This window comes from Actinia tenebrosa, unplaced genomic scaffold (assembly GCF_029948245.1).
Source record: "Actinia tenebrosa isolate PJP-AT-01 unplaced genomic scaffold, QUT_ActTen_1.0 PGA_scaffold11__36_contigs__length_13525064, whole genome shotgun sequence".
In the NCBI taxonomy this organism is placed as follows: domain Eukaryota; kingdom Metazoa; phylum Cnidaria; class Anthozoa; order Actiniaria; family Actiniidae; genus Actinia; species Actinia tenebrosa.
The window spans coordinates 11243453-11260034 of NW_028292571.1; the positions used below are offsets into that span (position 1 = coordinate 11243453).

Genomic DNA, 16582 nt, shown 5'->3' on the forward strand with positions numbered 1-16582 from the left:
TTGAAATACTAACTTTGAGCGATGACCTGCGCTGGCAAACTGTCTGGGTATCCTAATGGCTATCCCAATTTTCGATTGACCGACTGTATTGTATTAGCGCGATAAAATAACTAAAAAGCTACTCACATTGGATAGTGACTTCAAGAATCGAATAGTATTTTTGTTTTACTGCGAAAAAGATATGAGTAATCATAGCCAATAGATTGATTAATTAATTCAGACAAAAAAAAAGCAACAATAGCAACAAACGCAATAACAAATTTCAATTTTAACATCCTAAAAAAGATACCAAATTGCTTGTTTTTACCCCTAAGAGATACGACGAGCTAGCATTCAAGGTTAAGCTTTAATGCAATATTATATACTTTGGGCAAAAGAATTGTTCATAATGAGCATAGAAGTAGGCAGTAAAAGACCAACTGAATGAACGGCGTCTTGTGTCACGTAAAAGCATAAATTAGAACCTAGTTAATTTCTTAGAAACGCAATGTGCCGCACATTTTTTGCGTACATCGAATGAAAAGCTTCTTATTGCAAGGCGAAATGGTATTTTATGGCTGACTTAGGTGCCACAAGTGAGAATTTGGCAATATTTTAAATCCTATAATCTTAGCTTTTCATGACACGCTTTCAGTAATATCGATAAGTCGTAATTTTGTTTCGTAATCCTCTCTAATTCTCTCTCTCTCTCTCTCTTTTTTAATTTATTTTATTTTATTTTATTTATTTTTTAATTGCTGTTTCTAGTCACTAGAAGCACTAAACCAAAGCTTCTTTTATTTGCAGAAAAAAATCGATAAAACGGACTTTGAAAATAAGCCTCAACGACTTTGAAAATGTGCGTCTTTTGACTGACTTGGAGTGGATGGACGAAAATTCGTATAGCGGCTGAAAAAAATAAAAAAATTTCAAAGGAATCTAACTCTAATTTGGTAGTAAGGATAGGAGGTAGCTTTGATGGTAGAAATATAAAAGAAATCTACTTTTGGAGGCGAGACCCTGTGATACGAACTTACAGAGATTCCCTTTGAAGATATTTGTTGGATCTAAAGAACGCCTGCGTACCCTGCTAAAGACACATGCTGAGAAACGTAAATGCACTCGTTTTTATTACGCCTTTCTAATTAACTCTTGTATATATTCAAATTAAACAAAATACTGCAACAACTACAGTGATGTCATGATTCTCAAGTTTTATTTAACACTTTAATTGGATTCACAGTCATTTGAAGATATTTGTCTTCGTTTGAACACATTGCTAAGACAATTAGAGAAACATGAAGGCACTCGCTATTCTTTGTGTGCTTTCCTTATCTATATTTTCTAAACGAACGATCTCGTCCAAAGTTATATTCAATGCTTCCAAACAGCCTTATTATCGAACACCAGAGTTCGGCTATCTTAACTTCGTTTTTCACCCAAACAGTAAACTAGAAGTGGAAAACAAACAACAGTTTCATGCTCAGAACTACGAGCAATGTCTTGTTGCTTGTGCCAGTAACATGACTTGTTTCTCCATCAACTTTGGAAAACAACCCATCTTCTTTTACGATGGGAACCCTCAGTACCTCTGCGAGCTGTTGCCGACTGATAAATACAACTCTTCGTCCAAGTTTCAAAGTCCGAATCCAGAGTCTAACCACTACAGCATCAGGGTGAGTTTGAAATATTATTTTAAAAACTTGAAGATTTTCCAATTTTGTGTTTCCTCTTTCGTTCCACTATCTTTTATTTTTCTACTGGACTTAAAGATGGTTCGATGTGGTTTTCTGGCGCTTCACCTTTCAAATTCAAATCGCAAATACGCGGACGCAAACTATTAATTGGACAAAAAAACTGTTGGAGAGAGAAAGATGAAATGGGCATGTTTTCATAGAAATCGGAATTAATGTAAAACACCTGTTAAGTGTTGATACGTTTACATTCGACCAAGCTTTGCGTTCCTATCAAGGTTCAAAAATTCTGAATTCTGTGATTATTTCAAAAAAGCGATTTTTGAATTTTGAAATTATTTTCTAAATTTTTTGAAACTGTTTCAAAAAACTGAAATTGCATGATTTCTGAATTTCGGAATTACTTTATAGGGCGTATTATATTACACGGTGGCGCGAAGATATGAAGTTTATCTTTGAATGGTGAAAATATTTCACGGGTGAGCTCAGCGAACGAGTGAAATATCTTTCAACACGAGAAGATAATAGTAAATGAAGTTTTGATCTCAAGAAGAAACAAATGGAAAGTAAATTCGTTCAAATTTGAAATCATGAGCATTTACTAAGATTTACATTTGATAAAGTACTTGAAGCCGATTTTAAAGCATAGAAACTCGGACGAATACTATATGTAAACACAGGTTTTGGGACCCAAGCAAGGAAGGAGGGAAGGGGAAAGGGTTTTTTGGTGCAAGAGTAAAACTATGGTAAAAATTTTAAGTACTTATGGGTGATTATAAATTAAAGTAGGAGTGTTTGGAGATAAATGAATTAATATAAGTATGAGGGATTGGAGGAAATAAAAGAGAACGGTAATAACGATAATAGTAATAAAAATAATAGAGGAAATTATTGAAATTGTATTCAGTTGAAGAATTCATTTGAAGGTAACAAAGAAAGATGACAAGGTATAAGGGGAATGTGTAGTATTTTGTGAGGGTATAGGGGCGGTATCAGATACAATCTTAGGGAAAAAAATTCACTTGTAAGTTTGTATGATGAGCTCATGTATAGTTAGAACCTAAGATGTATGAGTGGTAGACCTGAAGCTTGCATCAATCGTCAGGGGTGAAGATGGAAGATAGTGCTGAGAATCGAAGTGTTTCAAGATTCGGCTTACGCCCAAAAGCTTCACCCTACACGTGGCGCCAGGTCAACGTTTCTACCATTAAACGATGCGGTTGCGGTAAAGTAAAGTAAAGTAAATCGACGAAAAATTATTTTAAAAAATATAAAGCGTAGATTTCAAGTAACCCGCTTTAAAGAAATGCTAATATCTTAATTTTATGCTAATAACACCGAATTCTGTTCCTGAAACGAGAGTTTACTGAAGACGTATACAAGGCGACTAGAGCTTTAGAAATCTTTATTGGTTTTGCACGCTAGCTCTTGGCAACCAAAATAGGCCCAACAGATGGCCCGATGGGTGAGTTTCCATTCCCCATCAGTTGGGGGTCTCTATACATTCAGATTTCGTAAATGCCCATGGTAACGCAAGGTTAAAAGAATAATACTACTTTGAGATTTCATCTTTCTTTTCTAATTGGTCGGTATAATACGGAAGCCCTGGAGGGACATTCATACTTCGCACTTCGCACTTCTTATTTCACATATGTAAGGAACACTTAATAAAGTGAAAATTATTTCATTATAGGAATATCCTTGATTAAAATAGTTGACAATCAAGTCATCTCTTCCAATTTCTTCTCTTTGATAACCTTGGAGATGAGAAAAAGTGTACCGTGGCAACACTTGTGTCTCTGCGGTGCCAACAACGTATACAACGAAAATGATAGTAAAGCACCACCTGATCACGACCTAAAAAAAAACAGAAAGAAAGAAAATAAAACAAAAAAGTTTAGTCGTACATATCTAGTAAATGGACCTACCTAGCAAAAATAGACTTACCATATCTGTTGGTTTTCTAGCTTCTTGTCTGATTTTCTGAAATGCACACTAAGTCCGAAGTAAATTTTGATAACTGAAACTCTAAAGTGCCTATAACCTTTATAGGATTATGATCAATTTTGATTTTCTGTGTGTTGGAGATGAATAAACAAAAAAAATATTTTTCGATTGACTAAATATTCTCGGAGATATAACGCCCTAAATTACGCAGTTTTGCCACGCCCCATCGATTTGGACGGGATCGCGAGGTCTGGTACCTAGTTGGCGTCGAATGACGTCACAACAAGAACGACTCGGCTTCCAATAAGTAAAACAAAGTGGAGCTTGGCTGTTCCTTCCAGTGTTTTTACCTGTTTTGCTCGCTTTATTTGCCTCTTTGTATCTTTGAAATTAACCAGTTGTCAAAGAAAGGCTGTAAGATGGAATCCACTGATAATGCTGATGAATACTTTGATTCAAGCGACGAGAATGAGAGTATTTACGACCTCGAGGACGAAGAATTAGACGAAGCCGTTCATGGATATCCCGAACAGGAATGTTCTGATGAAGAAGTTTATGACACTTGGGTTTTATCCTGTCAAATAGTTCCATGCTAGTTTCTTTCATTGTTTATAGCTGGCCCCAGTTTTATAGTTACTTAAAAATAGGACTTACGTACTGACTCAACACCGATCCTCCGAAAAAAAAAAAAAAACCTCAAGAAGTGTTTTTTAAATTTGGGTTATAAAGTTTGACTTTATTATCATTCTATGTCGTAGATATTACGAAAGATGCATGCAATAATAAAACTAGTCAATATTTTGTTCAATAATACCTGTTACTGACACAATTTAGGTACAACAAATAAAGTATATGTTATGTTTAAATAAAGAATACTTTTCCCTACGACTAGCCACCAAATGTTGTATTAGTATAGGAAATCGCACGATCTCGAGTACAATTTGGAAATTAATAGACACGAGTAATGTTTTGAAAGTTCTTGTAATTGCACGAGCCTTTAGGCGAGTGCAATTAAAGAACTTTCAAAACATTACGAATGTCTATTAATTCCAAATTGTACGAGAAGATCGTGCGATTTTTTGTTTATAGTTCACTCAACAAAATTTCAGTAAAAAATGCGAAGAGACGCCGTTCATCTTTGTCTTTTTGGCGGCCGATTTTCAGTCCATCGCGCAACTGAAATGCATAAAAATGATTAGTTCTTATTAGTTTTTACGGATTTTTTTTTTTTTTTTTTTTTTTTGCTGTCGACATTGTTTTGGCCGTGTTTCCATAGCGACTTAATTCGGTTCTCCTACGGAGTACAATTAACGCTATAATTGTACTCCTCTCGACCAATCAGAGTCGAGTAATTTTGTTGAGTGTACTATAAGATTAAAAATAGTTGTTGTTGTTCGACTCATTCTCGCACCGGCAACTCACTTCTTTCGGTGAAGACACGGAGGCAAGGCATCTTTTAAGACCTTTGGAAAATAGATAATTTAAACAGTTTGAAAACCAAAATCAGAGAATTAGGACTATCGAACAAGTTTGACAAGAAAATATTCCTGGAGATTTGGCCAGCGACACTTTTCGGCGATTACGATCCGACAGTTTGGTTTGCTCTTCATGGTTGCAAACATAAATCCTTGGGATGCCAACAGTCCCAGCCTCATCTTTAACTAACTGAGGACGATTTTACGAGACAAGATAAAATCTCTGATTATAATCCTCTGGTAGGAAGTGTGTAGAAAATATGACGGAGGTAGCCGAGGGGTTGAAATTTGCTTGCTTTCTCTTCACAAAATCAATCCATCTTTGCTTCTGGACGATTGTCGTTATGAAATGGGATCTTATGCAAGTATATACCTTTCGTAAAATCTGGGGTGTTTGAGCACCCAGCAACAACACATCTAGTCGGCATTTTCTCATATTCTGACCGAAGAACTAGTAAGAATCTTTGCTTATCAAAACATTCGTTCTTGTTGTGACGTCACCACTCAGCGAGACTCTGCTCGGCCCAGTTCCTCTTTATCCCGTCCAAATGGATGGGGCGTGGCAAAACTGCGTACTTTAGGGCGCTATATCTCCGAGAATATTTAGTTAATCGAAAAAACATTTTTGTTTATTCATCTCCAACACACAGAAAATCAAAATTGATGATAATCCTATAAAGGTTATAGGCACTTTAAGTGAATTATGAAGTGTGAAATGTGAAGCGTGAAGAATGAAGTGTGAAGTTTCCACTTAAATATGTGAAATACGAAGTGTGAAGTGCGATGTACGAATGTCCCTCCAGGGCTTCCGTAGTATAATGAAACATATTTATGATAGATAAATTCAAATTTTACATTAATGCGCTATTATTCCAATACTACAACACTACAATAACGTCGCGACGGAGCGTTTGACCTCAGCCGTCCCCGTGGCGAGATTACATACTCGAGGTATTTACCTGAGGGAAAATAACTTTTCTTCTCTAAGCTACTAATGAATATCATATTTTAGATACTTTTCGAACGGTTTGAAATAAAAGTGATTTCCATATAATATCGGAATTAAATCACCATTTTTGAACGACGAAAATCTTTGGTTTCTTTCGACAAAATAACCAACTCATGCCAGGACAGTACTGGATGAATCAGCTAAGCATAGAGAACAGATAAATTTAATATACCCGAAGCATTCAGGCTCTGACAAAATCAAAATTGACCAGGATTTCATACTGGATGAACCAGCTAAGCATAGAGAACAGTCAAGTTCAATATACCCGAAGCACTCAGGCTCTGAAAAATCAAAATTGACCAGGACTTCGTCCTGGATGAACCAGCTAAGCATAGAGAACAGATAAGTTCAATATACCCGAAGCATTCAGGCTCTGAAAAAATCAAAATTGACCAGGATTTCATACTGGAGGAACCAGCTAAGCATAGAGAACAGATAAGTTCAATATACCCGAAGCACTCAGGCTCTGAAAAATCAAAATTGACCAGGACTTCGTCCTGGATGAACCAGCTAAGCATATAGAACAGTCAAGTTCAATATACCCGAAGCACTCAGGCTCAGAAAAAATCAAAATTGACCATGGATAAATCGTCCTGGATAAATGCTAGAATAAAAAATTGACCTTCATACTCATGAGAATCGCATATTAAAAACTTACCTCTGGGTTGTTCTACCTAAAGTAACTTATAAATTTAAACTTGAGCGTTTATCAGGCCTTTGCGCTGTGCCTTATAGCAAATCATCAAAATGTCTTGACTATGTTGTGCCTGACTAGGACATAAACACAGTTTGGCTGCTTTCCGATTTACTCCCGAAGTTTGGTAATAAACAGGGTTTTTTTTATTCAAACGTTGGACGTTTGTCATGATGTACTTCACTTGTCAGTGTGAGTGAATAGAATCGGCGAACATGCCTCAAATAAAAACTTCAAGAAAGAAGCGAGCCAGACTTTTGAGTTTAAATAAAGAAACAAACTTCGGGAGTAAATCGGAAAGCAGCCAAGTGAGATCAGTCGACCGTGCATGGTGCGAAAGAATTTGATGATATGATCATTAACAAACAATAGACTTCCCAGAGCATCAAATCGTTGGGAAACGATCAATGTTTTCTGTATCTCCCGTTCGCTTTAGATCGCTTTAAATGAGTTCAATAGTCTTGCAATTTTGTGTAATATTAGTTTAAGTTCTAATTTGTATCCTGACGTTGTTTTGAGAGAAATTATCGGCGAATTTTAGAATAATGGAAGATCTAGTAAGATTGACTAGAAAACTGCAATGAAAAGTGCGCATCAAATGTTTACCCCGTCTTATGCATTATACGTTTTCACAAAATCGCATAACTCGATTACCTTCAAAATGTTCCTTTTAAAACTAGATACAGAGTAAAACTAAATGAGCAATGACTTTTGTGAATATATAGCTCTGAAATATCAATTTCGGCCGTATGAAATCCATTAGTTAGTTTTGAAGTAGATTATGCACTATATTTAAATAATCTCAAATATTTCATAATTAGCTAGATAGATTTTTTCAAAGATCCCTAAAAATGGAGGCATCTAGTATATAATTACGTGGTACGAAGCATTTTAGCGTTGAACGCTATGCAAGGCTAAAATTGCTCTCTAAACGAAAATAAATATTTCATCATAATCACGTGTTATGACGTCCGATCTCATAAAAAAACTGCATCAAACATTAATTCAATCTTTATGTGACTCAATGTGCAAAAAAGATTTGCAATCGGATAAAACACATTTATGCACCAGCATTCCAAACTTGGAAGGTAGCGGTCAAGCGCGTGAGGTGGTCCAGCCACCTTTAAAGGGCCACTTGGACGAAAATCGCTCCAAAATTAAAACTCTTTCATTCGAGCTGGAACTTTGCTGAAATAATCTTGAATACATTAAGAACCACCCACTGGAATACCTTTCTGATATTCGAAAGGAAAGGGCCAAAACTTTACGATTCATTTTCGTCCGCCATTAATTTCTTTGACTCACAGAATTCGACTCAAGAAGACTGGCACGAGTACTTATGACGTCATTTACTCAACCCAAACCAAAACATTGGTGGGTAATGTATGTGCCATGTTCGTAAAACTCGGTTTATTTGGTTTATTCAGAAAATATATAATGTTTCATTCGGTTTCCTAACTACTATATGACCAAACGATGTCTAGGCGCTGAAAGTTTTCAGTTTCAATAATACTGACGATCATAATTCGAAAATTTCAATACATCTCGGCACGCCAAGAATCACAACAAAGTAGGACGCATGGACGAGATTCTAGCGGTTCCATCGCGCGAAGTGACTAAAATATTCGGGATTTATTCGAATCATTTTAAGGATAACAATTTTTCAAGGTATATTTACGTACAAGGGCAAAGAGCAACCTCACAATTTGGGTCCGCGAGACATCCGACACAATGAAAGAAAAATCTACGAGCTGAGTGACAGACGCCGCTGTCGCGCGAGTAATAAATAAGAAACCCTTGACATGTTCTTTTACAAAGATGATATTAGATAATCGTATGTTTGTACCTATTCAATGCATAATAAACATTTTGAAGCAAATAATAACCGTTCTGTAGTAAATCAGCTAGGAGAATTACGAGCTCACATTCTAAATTATTCGGCACGTAGATCTAAGTATATTGTCACAAATCTTTATATCACAACGCAGAATTCAAAAGGTAATCGGTTTTTTTCATAACATCAATCACTATTAGATTACATTGAAACTTCAGATTTAAGATCTTTATATCATAGACAGTATGTAGCAAATACAAATAATGAAATGAACGTAAGGAATTTTTATGAAAACCTCTTCCCAAGCATTGCTTCTTCTTCTAGTTCGGCTTCATCTTCATACATTATAACTTATGGTTCTAACTCTTCAGGATTGACAAAGCGAGCGTCCAAGGGAGTTTCCATCATATTTGAAGAGGTATCAAAGGTTTAAAAAAAGTCTGTTTAGAGATTCTTTTCACGATAACGCGTTTAAAACATCAAATAAACTTCAGGTAATCTAACAAGAAATGTATAGTCAAAACGACGCTAACATGATGGTGTTGAGTAAATGACGTCACAGCGTAAAACTGCGGTGCATAATGACTCGTTGGCCGTGACAAAGAAATTAATGGCAGACGAAAATAAATCGTAAAATTTTGGCCCTTCCCTTTCGAATATTAGAAAGATATTTCAGTAAGAGGTCCTTAATGTGTTCAAGATTATTTCAGCAAAGTTCCAGCTCGAATGAAAGAGTTTTAATTTTGGAACGATTTTCGTCCAAGTGGCCCTTTAAATTGCTGCAAAGACTCTGGTACGGTTACGGAAATCTCTTTCTACTTGGATGACAGCCTTCGGTCAAGTCAGCAGCAGAAAACCAATACGCCATTGTTGTAGTTGAATTATTGATCTACGGGGCGCTTCGTAATTCGCGCCAAATATATTATATTAGGATCTTGAAATATTGAAACCACAATGTTCCAAGATTATTACGTTTTACCTGAGCTACTGGTACCCCTGCTATACGCAAAGTTTGTTTGGCTGCGGCTCGTTATTCCAGAGCCGATTTATAACCGGGATTTTACGGTATCACAAGGCCTCAGATATTTTCAGATAGCCTTATGCGCCTTTCCGCCAAGAAAGCTATAAGGTATAAACAGGAAGAAAGTAGTCACCTTGGATGCCTCCATATACCGCTTATGAACGTGTTCGATCTTTATTCTCCGTTACGTCAAGCATCTCTTAAACTTCAGAGTTCGCCGTCTCTCCCGATTATTTAAGATGTATTTGTATAGCCATGACTGGCGTGGTAAGTGGTCCACCATCGGGATAAGCTCTGTCGGCCAAGAGCTTTACCCGGTATGATCTATCGTCATGCGTGTTACCCAGAAAGCCCGCTTGAACAAACCTAAGATTGACCCATTCTTTAAAGGCGGCCAACGGATTTGATTGTGCAAATATTGCCATAACTCGGGAACAACTCTATTAATGCGAACTACAGAGGATGGGTTTATGTCAAACCAAAGTGCAAAGTTAATGATATGTGTGGGTATTTACTTAGCCTCAACCCAAAAAGAGAAACAATAAGCCTGCCTTTTGTTTGCCGGGTTTTCTAAACAGTACACTCTAACTATGGTTACCCGTCGTTTGCATTACTACGTGGCCACCCCAGGCACAAATCGCGTCGTGTAGTTTGCAATAGACTGCCATCAATCAAACACCTCATTCTACTTGGATGTACTCAAACTCTTTGCAATCGCTTTCGCAACTTTCCTTCATGATATCTGACTGAGGAAGTTTGATAGATAAGCCAACTCACTGATCCAAACGTGTATAAATGGCGTCAACATGAATGATTTATTGTAGTCTATCGCAAACTACACGACTCGATTTGTGTATGGGGTGGCCGCGTAGTAATGCAAACGGCGGTAATTGAACTATTTGTTATTTAAAGTGTATATCAAGGATTTTTTTTTTCTTTCAAAATCACTTATATATGAATAGTGTAGTAATATTGTTCCAGTATTTTCGTATGTCAAATTTTCTTTTAGGAGATATAAACATTTGAAATATCAATATGCAAATGAGATGACGTAAATTCAAGACTAATTTATTATACATAAATGCTTTTGTGGAAAGTACTGCTGTTTTTTTCATTTGCAAATCATCCTTATGATTGAAATATATATGGCTTTGTACACTTTTGAGTTATTTCACTTCGGAATACTTGTCGTAAATCACACTGCAAAATGTAACACATTATTGAATTTACGCCATCTCATTTGCATATTGATATTTCAAATGTTTATATCTCTGGAAAGAGAAGATCACATACACAAATACTGCAACCATTCTACTACACTGTTCACATATAAGTGATTTTGAAATTATTATTTTTTTCTTGATATACACCTTAATTAAATTTAACAACAAAAATAAGGAAACAAAGAGAGAGAGAGAGAAGATATTTATGTAAAAAAGAATTTGTAAAAATCGATTGCATCAAATTTTCATTCCTTTTCTCTTTTGTACAGTCCGACTGCAGCAAGTCTCCATGTCTTCACAATTTGCCTTGCATTCCTAATTACCATAACAACACCTACGAATGTGTGTGCCCAAGACCTCCCTACGAAGGCAAACATTGCAAAGGTATGGATGACCCTAAATACATTCCATCGTAAGTTGGAAAGGGCAGATATAGGAGAGGGTTGTCCAATACTATCGAACTGATCCGTACGATTCGTGAAAGTCATTGATATGCATAAAACGTGCATATCATTATTTGTGTGCACTTAACCTTTCACGGTAACCCTGTGTGAAGTTATTGGTCACAATTATATGCTTTTATTATTTCGGATCTTCATCTGAAGGCACGCTCTTGTAAACACCTATGGAAATAAACGTTATCGGTCGTAGATCTGAGATGATCTGAAACTAAAAGAACTTTTTGTGCTTTTCTGGCTAAAATACCAAAAAATCACATTCCTAAATCAAAAGCTTAAAACCTTCTTATTCATTCCGGCTTATTTTATGAATTAAGCCATTGTTTTTTCTTTATCTTAGCTTTTCTTTTCTTTTTCTTTTTATTAGTTTGTTGTATCTCTTATTCATTCTAGATTGGCTATATTTTTATTTTGTTTGTTTGTTCTTTCTTTTACTGGATATTGTGAAGCGTATATGGACTATCATGAAATTTACGCTATATAAATAAATAATTATTATTAATATTTATTATTATTATTATTATTATCATTATTATTATTATTATTATTATTATTATTATTAAAAGTCATGATATAGTCCAATCTAAACACTGTAAAAACAACTTAAAAACACTGGTTAAGTTTATGCAACTTAGACAACCAGTTTTGTAATGGTTCGTGGAAATATTGGTTGTTATGAACGGCCTCGGGACTTCTACTAAACTTCCCTCGGCTTCGGGGACATTTAATTTCTTAATATCCCTATAAAATGACCTTGCATTTTTTTAATGATGTTGATAATGACAGATAAATTTTGGTACCTTTTTTTTTTCTCTCTTTTTTTTTTTTTTTTTTTTTTTTTCTTTTTTTCTCTCCTTTCTCTCAATAGCTTATTGAAGCATCATGCATGAAATTATTTCGTTTTAGTGTGCCAAAAGTCACATGCATTGGGTCTAGAAGACGGTACCATTCCTAACAAGGCCATTACTGCCTCATCATTCTTTGGGTCTGGTAAGGAGCCATGGCGTGGAAGACTTAACAATGTTCCGTCCCAACCCTATGACGTCAATCGAGACGTAGGTACTTGGATAGCTAAATCAACGAGGCAAGGTGAATATTTACAGATAGACCTTGGACAGATCTCTGCCGTTACCATGGTAGCCACACAAGGAAGACCGATGGGCTATAACCAATGGGTCACTAGTTATACTATACAATACAGCACCGACGGGATCGCGTGGGATTTTTACTTCGAAAATAACGCCAAGAAGGTAATGGATGGATGGATGGATGGATGGATGGATGGATGGATGGATGGATGGATGGATGGATGGATGGATGGATGGATGGATGGATGGATGGATGGATGGATGGATATCGATTGATATGGACGGATGGATGAATATGGATGGATAGAGGGATAGATGGATGGGGATGGATGGATGGGGATGGATGGATGGGGATGGATGGATGGGGGTGGATGGATGCATGCATGCATAAATGCATAAATGCATGGATAGATGCATGCATGCATATGGATGCTTGGATGAATGCATGCATTGATGAATGGGTAAACTATTTATCTTATCTATTGTATTGCAGATTTTCCAAGCTAATAGCGACAGAAATACCGTACAAACAAATACTCTACAGAATGCTATCGTGGCTCGTTACGTTAGGATAGTTGTAAATTCGTGGGCATATCACATTGCTTTGCGGGCTGAATTATACGGCTGCCCTTGAGAGTAGTTCGGGGTCCTTAACAGCAGGCATTATTAGACATATTTTCATAATTAATCAACGAATACAGCCCAAAATATCTGGGTTTCTGTCAATCATTCAAAAATGTATTAGCCATTCTGAGGTTAAAAGAAAAGAAACAGTGTCGAGATGGCATCTCAATGCATCAGCGGGGCAATGTTTTGGAAAATGATCCTTAAAACAGCGTAAATGTACTCCAAAAAATGTACTCCAACGTCTTCAATATGTGCTAATCTCTGCTGCTAGACTTATCAGTATGTCACGAAAATCTGCTTCTATCACTCCAATTCTGAAAGAACTCCACTGGCTTCCTGTTGAACTACGCATTGAATTCAAGATCCTTCTTTATGTCCACAAAACCATGAACCATTTATCAGCACCTGATATCTCCGCAATCTATTGACTTTTTATTTTCCTCGCCGCAGCCTCAGATCTGAATTCAAGTTGCTGCTTGAATCGAAGAAATATAATCTGAAAACCTATGGACTACGTGCTTTCTCAACTTGTGCTCTCAAACTTTGGAACGATTTATTATATCATATATGAGCCAGCCAATCAAATGACCCCTTCACAGTTCCCTGCGCCATCTTGAAAGGTAACCGTGCCTTTGCATCGAAGCGAGACAAACGGTGAGCTTGCAATGATAGACACATGTGAATACATATTCGAGGTGTTAAAAAAGGTCTCTATCATTGTAAGTCACCGTTCGTCTCGCTTCGATGCAAAGGCACGATTACCTTTCAAGATGGCGCAGGGAACTGTGAAAGGGACTATTGACACTTTAAAACGAAATATAAAGACTTATTTATTCAAAAAATACTTTAAAGTGCACATGAACCCTTCGACAATACTTTCAGTACTGATTCTGCATGAAGTAAATAGTTGATTGGTAACATATTTCTTGATTTGAGTGATGCGTCTCTAAGTTATGAAGGTTTATACTTGCAATATGTTAATGATGATGACGTCAGGTAAGGTATTTGAGTGTTTTTGTTGTAACTAGTAATACTAAATGCTGGCCATTTTGAAAATAAAAATTGTAAATAGCTTTCACGTAAACCATGAGTAAAATAATGATGCTTTCTAAATACTGTTTCTATGAACCAGTTCGATTTTGTATATTTGATTAAGCCTTAATAGACGTCACACTCATTAGCATATTGGAAGTATAAACCTTCATAACTTAGAAACGCATCACTCAAATCAAGAAATATTTTACCATTCAACTATTTACTTCGTGTAGAATCAGTACTGAAAGTATTGTCGAAGGGTTCATGTGCACTTTAATATATCTCATACTTTTATATAATATTTTAACTTTTACTCATTGATAGATGACCCTTATACATATTTATATTTACATTCATTACAACCTCGTTCCCAGGGCCCTCTCGGCCCGACTCCAAAACAAAATGGCGTTCGTCAGGGAGAAGACCCTGGTAAAGGCTGTTCTATCAAGCGTTTTGATTGGCTCCTGAAAAAAATTCTTTACAAGCACTTTGATTGGTTGAAATTTTATAGTACAAGATGGCCGACTTCTTATCTGTATTCGTCTTGTTCCTCGGTGAATCGTTTCATCCTAAAAAAGTCGTGTTATTTATGATTTAAAAAGAAAGAGCAATGACCCAACGGCTTCTACTGATATTTCTAAATGGCGCATACAAGGTTTGAATGATTGGTACAACTTAGTTCGATGTTAAAAACCGCCATGAAACAAAGTAGGTTCGAAAGAATTTATTTAATATGACCTGGAAGCTACACATGATACCCCACATAATACATAATAAAATCATAATAGTACAGGGTGCAAAAATACAACCCAAGAAAGTTATGAAAAACTTAATTGCGCACGATTATCTTCAAACGGAATAAAAGAAAGATAGACTTGAACAACGAAGTTTACATTCGAGTTGTTTAAGTTGTCTGTTGCCTTAATAATTCTATGAATATGAGAGTAATAAACTATAGTTGTATATTTATTGTAATAAATTTACAGTAGTATTGTAAATAAATAAAGTATTGAAGTAACAAATTGCTGTTGGTGGTGTTAAAAAAACCTGTTAAAAAATTAACAACATTGCTAACTGGCAATGCTGAAAGAAGTGACAAACAACCTAAACATGTTTGAAAGAAAACAAATGTATAAGAACATTTGTCACTAATTCAAAATCCTTAATCTAAACTTATTTATTGCGGTTACTGCAAGTCAGTCATTGCTTCAGCTGCAAGATAGCAATAACTTGTTATAAGGATGTGAGAGTAACTAGCTAGTAACTTTCATTTGTCTAATTATTCAAGTGACCTGATAATTTTAGAAACATTGAAATTCTTACATGTAAGGGTTAGACTATTCTTTATATGGACTAGCTGTACTTTAATTTTTTTATTCCCCCACCCCCCTCCCATCTCCTGGAATTAAATGTAATTCTTTTTCTCCAACCTGGCTACTCATACGCGTATGAGAAATCCTCATTAATAATATAATTCAATATTGCAAACAGTAATCATCATGAAAAAGAACTCTTACAAGTCATGGTCTACCCCAAAATAGGATAGCCTAAAGAGGGGTGCACAGAAGGGTGCTAATTTGTGATATTGTTTCACCATTCATCCTATTGCCTAAAACATAAAAAAATAGTGACAGTAACAACAATTTTGCAAGGAAGCACATACTTTTTTATTCAATGAATCCTTTTTTAAATACAACAGAAATTCTAAAGATTTAGGGCTACATATACAATATTCAGTATATATTGAATTGTGCTTGAACATAGAGCACATTAAGATTGTCATTTCTACCAAGGTCTGTCACAAATAACCTGAATATTGAAGAGTTTCTCTCTTGGCTGGGGAAACACAAGACACAATTGGTCATGGGCATCCAACATGACGAAATCTATGACCTATGATCTTCGAAGTACTCAAAGAAAGATACATCTTGGGTAGCAATCTTAAAAGTGTCATAAACAGTTAAGCTACGGGTCATTTGATAGACAATGGGTAACTCCAAGAGAAAATCCGAATCTCAGTATCCAAGCAGTCAAAGCTATAAGAAGTAGCAGTAGCAGTAGAAAGTGAAACCATATGAAGTATTAAGCCAGGACTCCCGGAGTAAGTTTCTTTACATCACTTTTGTTTCTAAGCGGAAAAAAATAGCTAAAAAACCGTTGTTGGTGAACTTTCGCACAAATTGCAGCTTTCAAGTTTCAAGTTTCAAGTTTCAAGTTTATTTTTACAAAATAATGACTATATATACACAATTTATCACCCTCCCGCAAATAGCATAAAGCTAATCTAGGCGGGAGGCAATATATTACATTAAATAAATATTAGAAGATTTACAAATAAAATATGACGATACATAAATGAAAAACTAACAGTTTACTTAAAATAAAGAAACGAAAAGGGGAAAAAGCAATCCAAAAACTGTCTTGTACTCTAAAACGGGAGCAACGTACACACGAAGAAAGGCCTTTTTCCCACATTTAGACGATTTGGGATACTAGTT

The 16582-nt window shown here is 35.8% G+C and overlaps 1 protein-coding gene across 1 annotated transcript; it reads left to right on the forward strand.

The window, feature by feature from the left end:
* The first annotated feature begins 1277 nt into the window (after nt 1–1277).
* LOC116302402 (uncharacterized) lies at nt 1278–14116 on the forward strand. The gene is made up of 4 exons (XM_031711690.2): nt 1278–1655; nt 11146–11260; nt 12241–12584; nt 12916–14116. The coding sequence occupies exons 1-4, from the start codon at nt 1278–1280 to the stop codon at nt 13054–13056; spliced, it is 978 nt and encodes a 325-aa protein (XP_031567550.2). The 3' UTR covers nt 13057–14116.
* Nucleotides 14117–16582: the final 2466 nt, after the last annotated feature.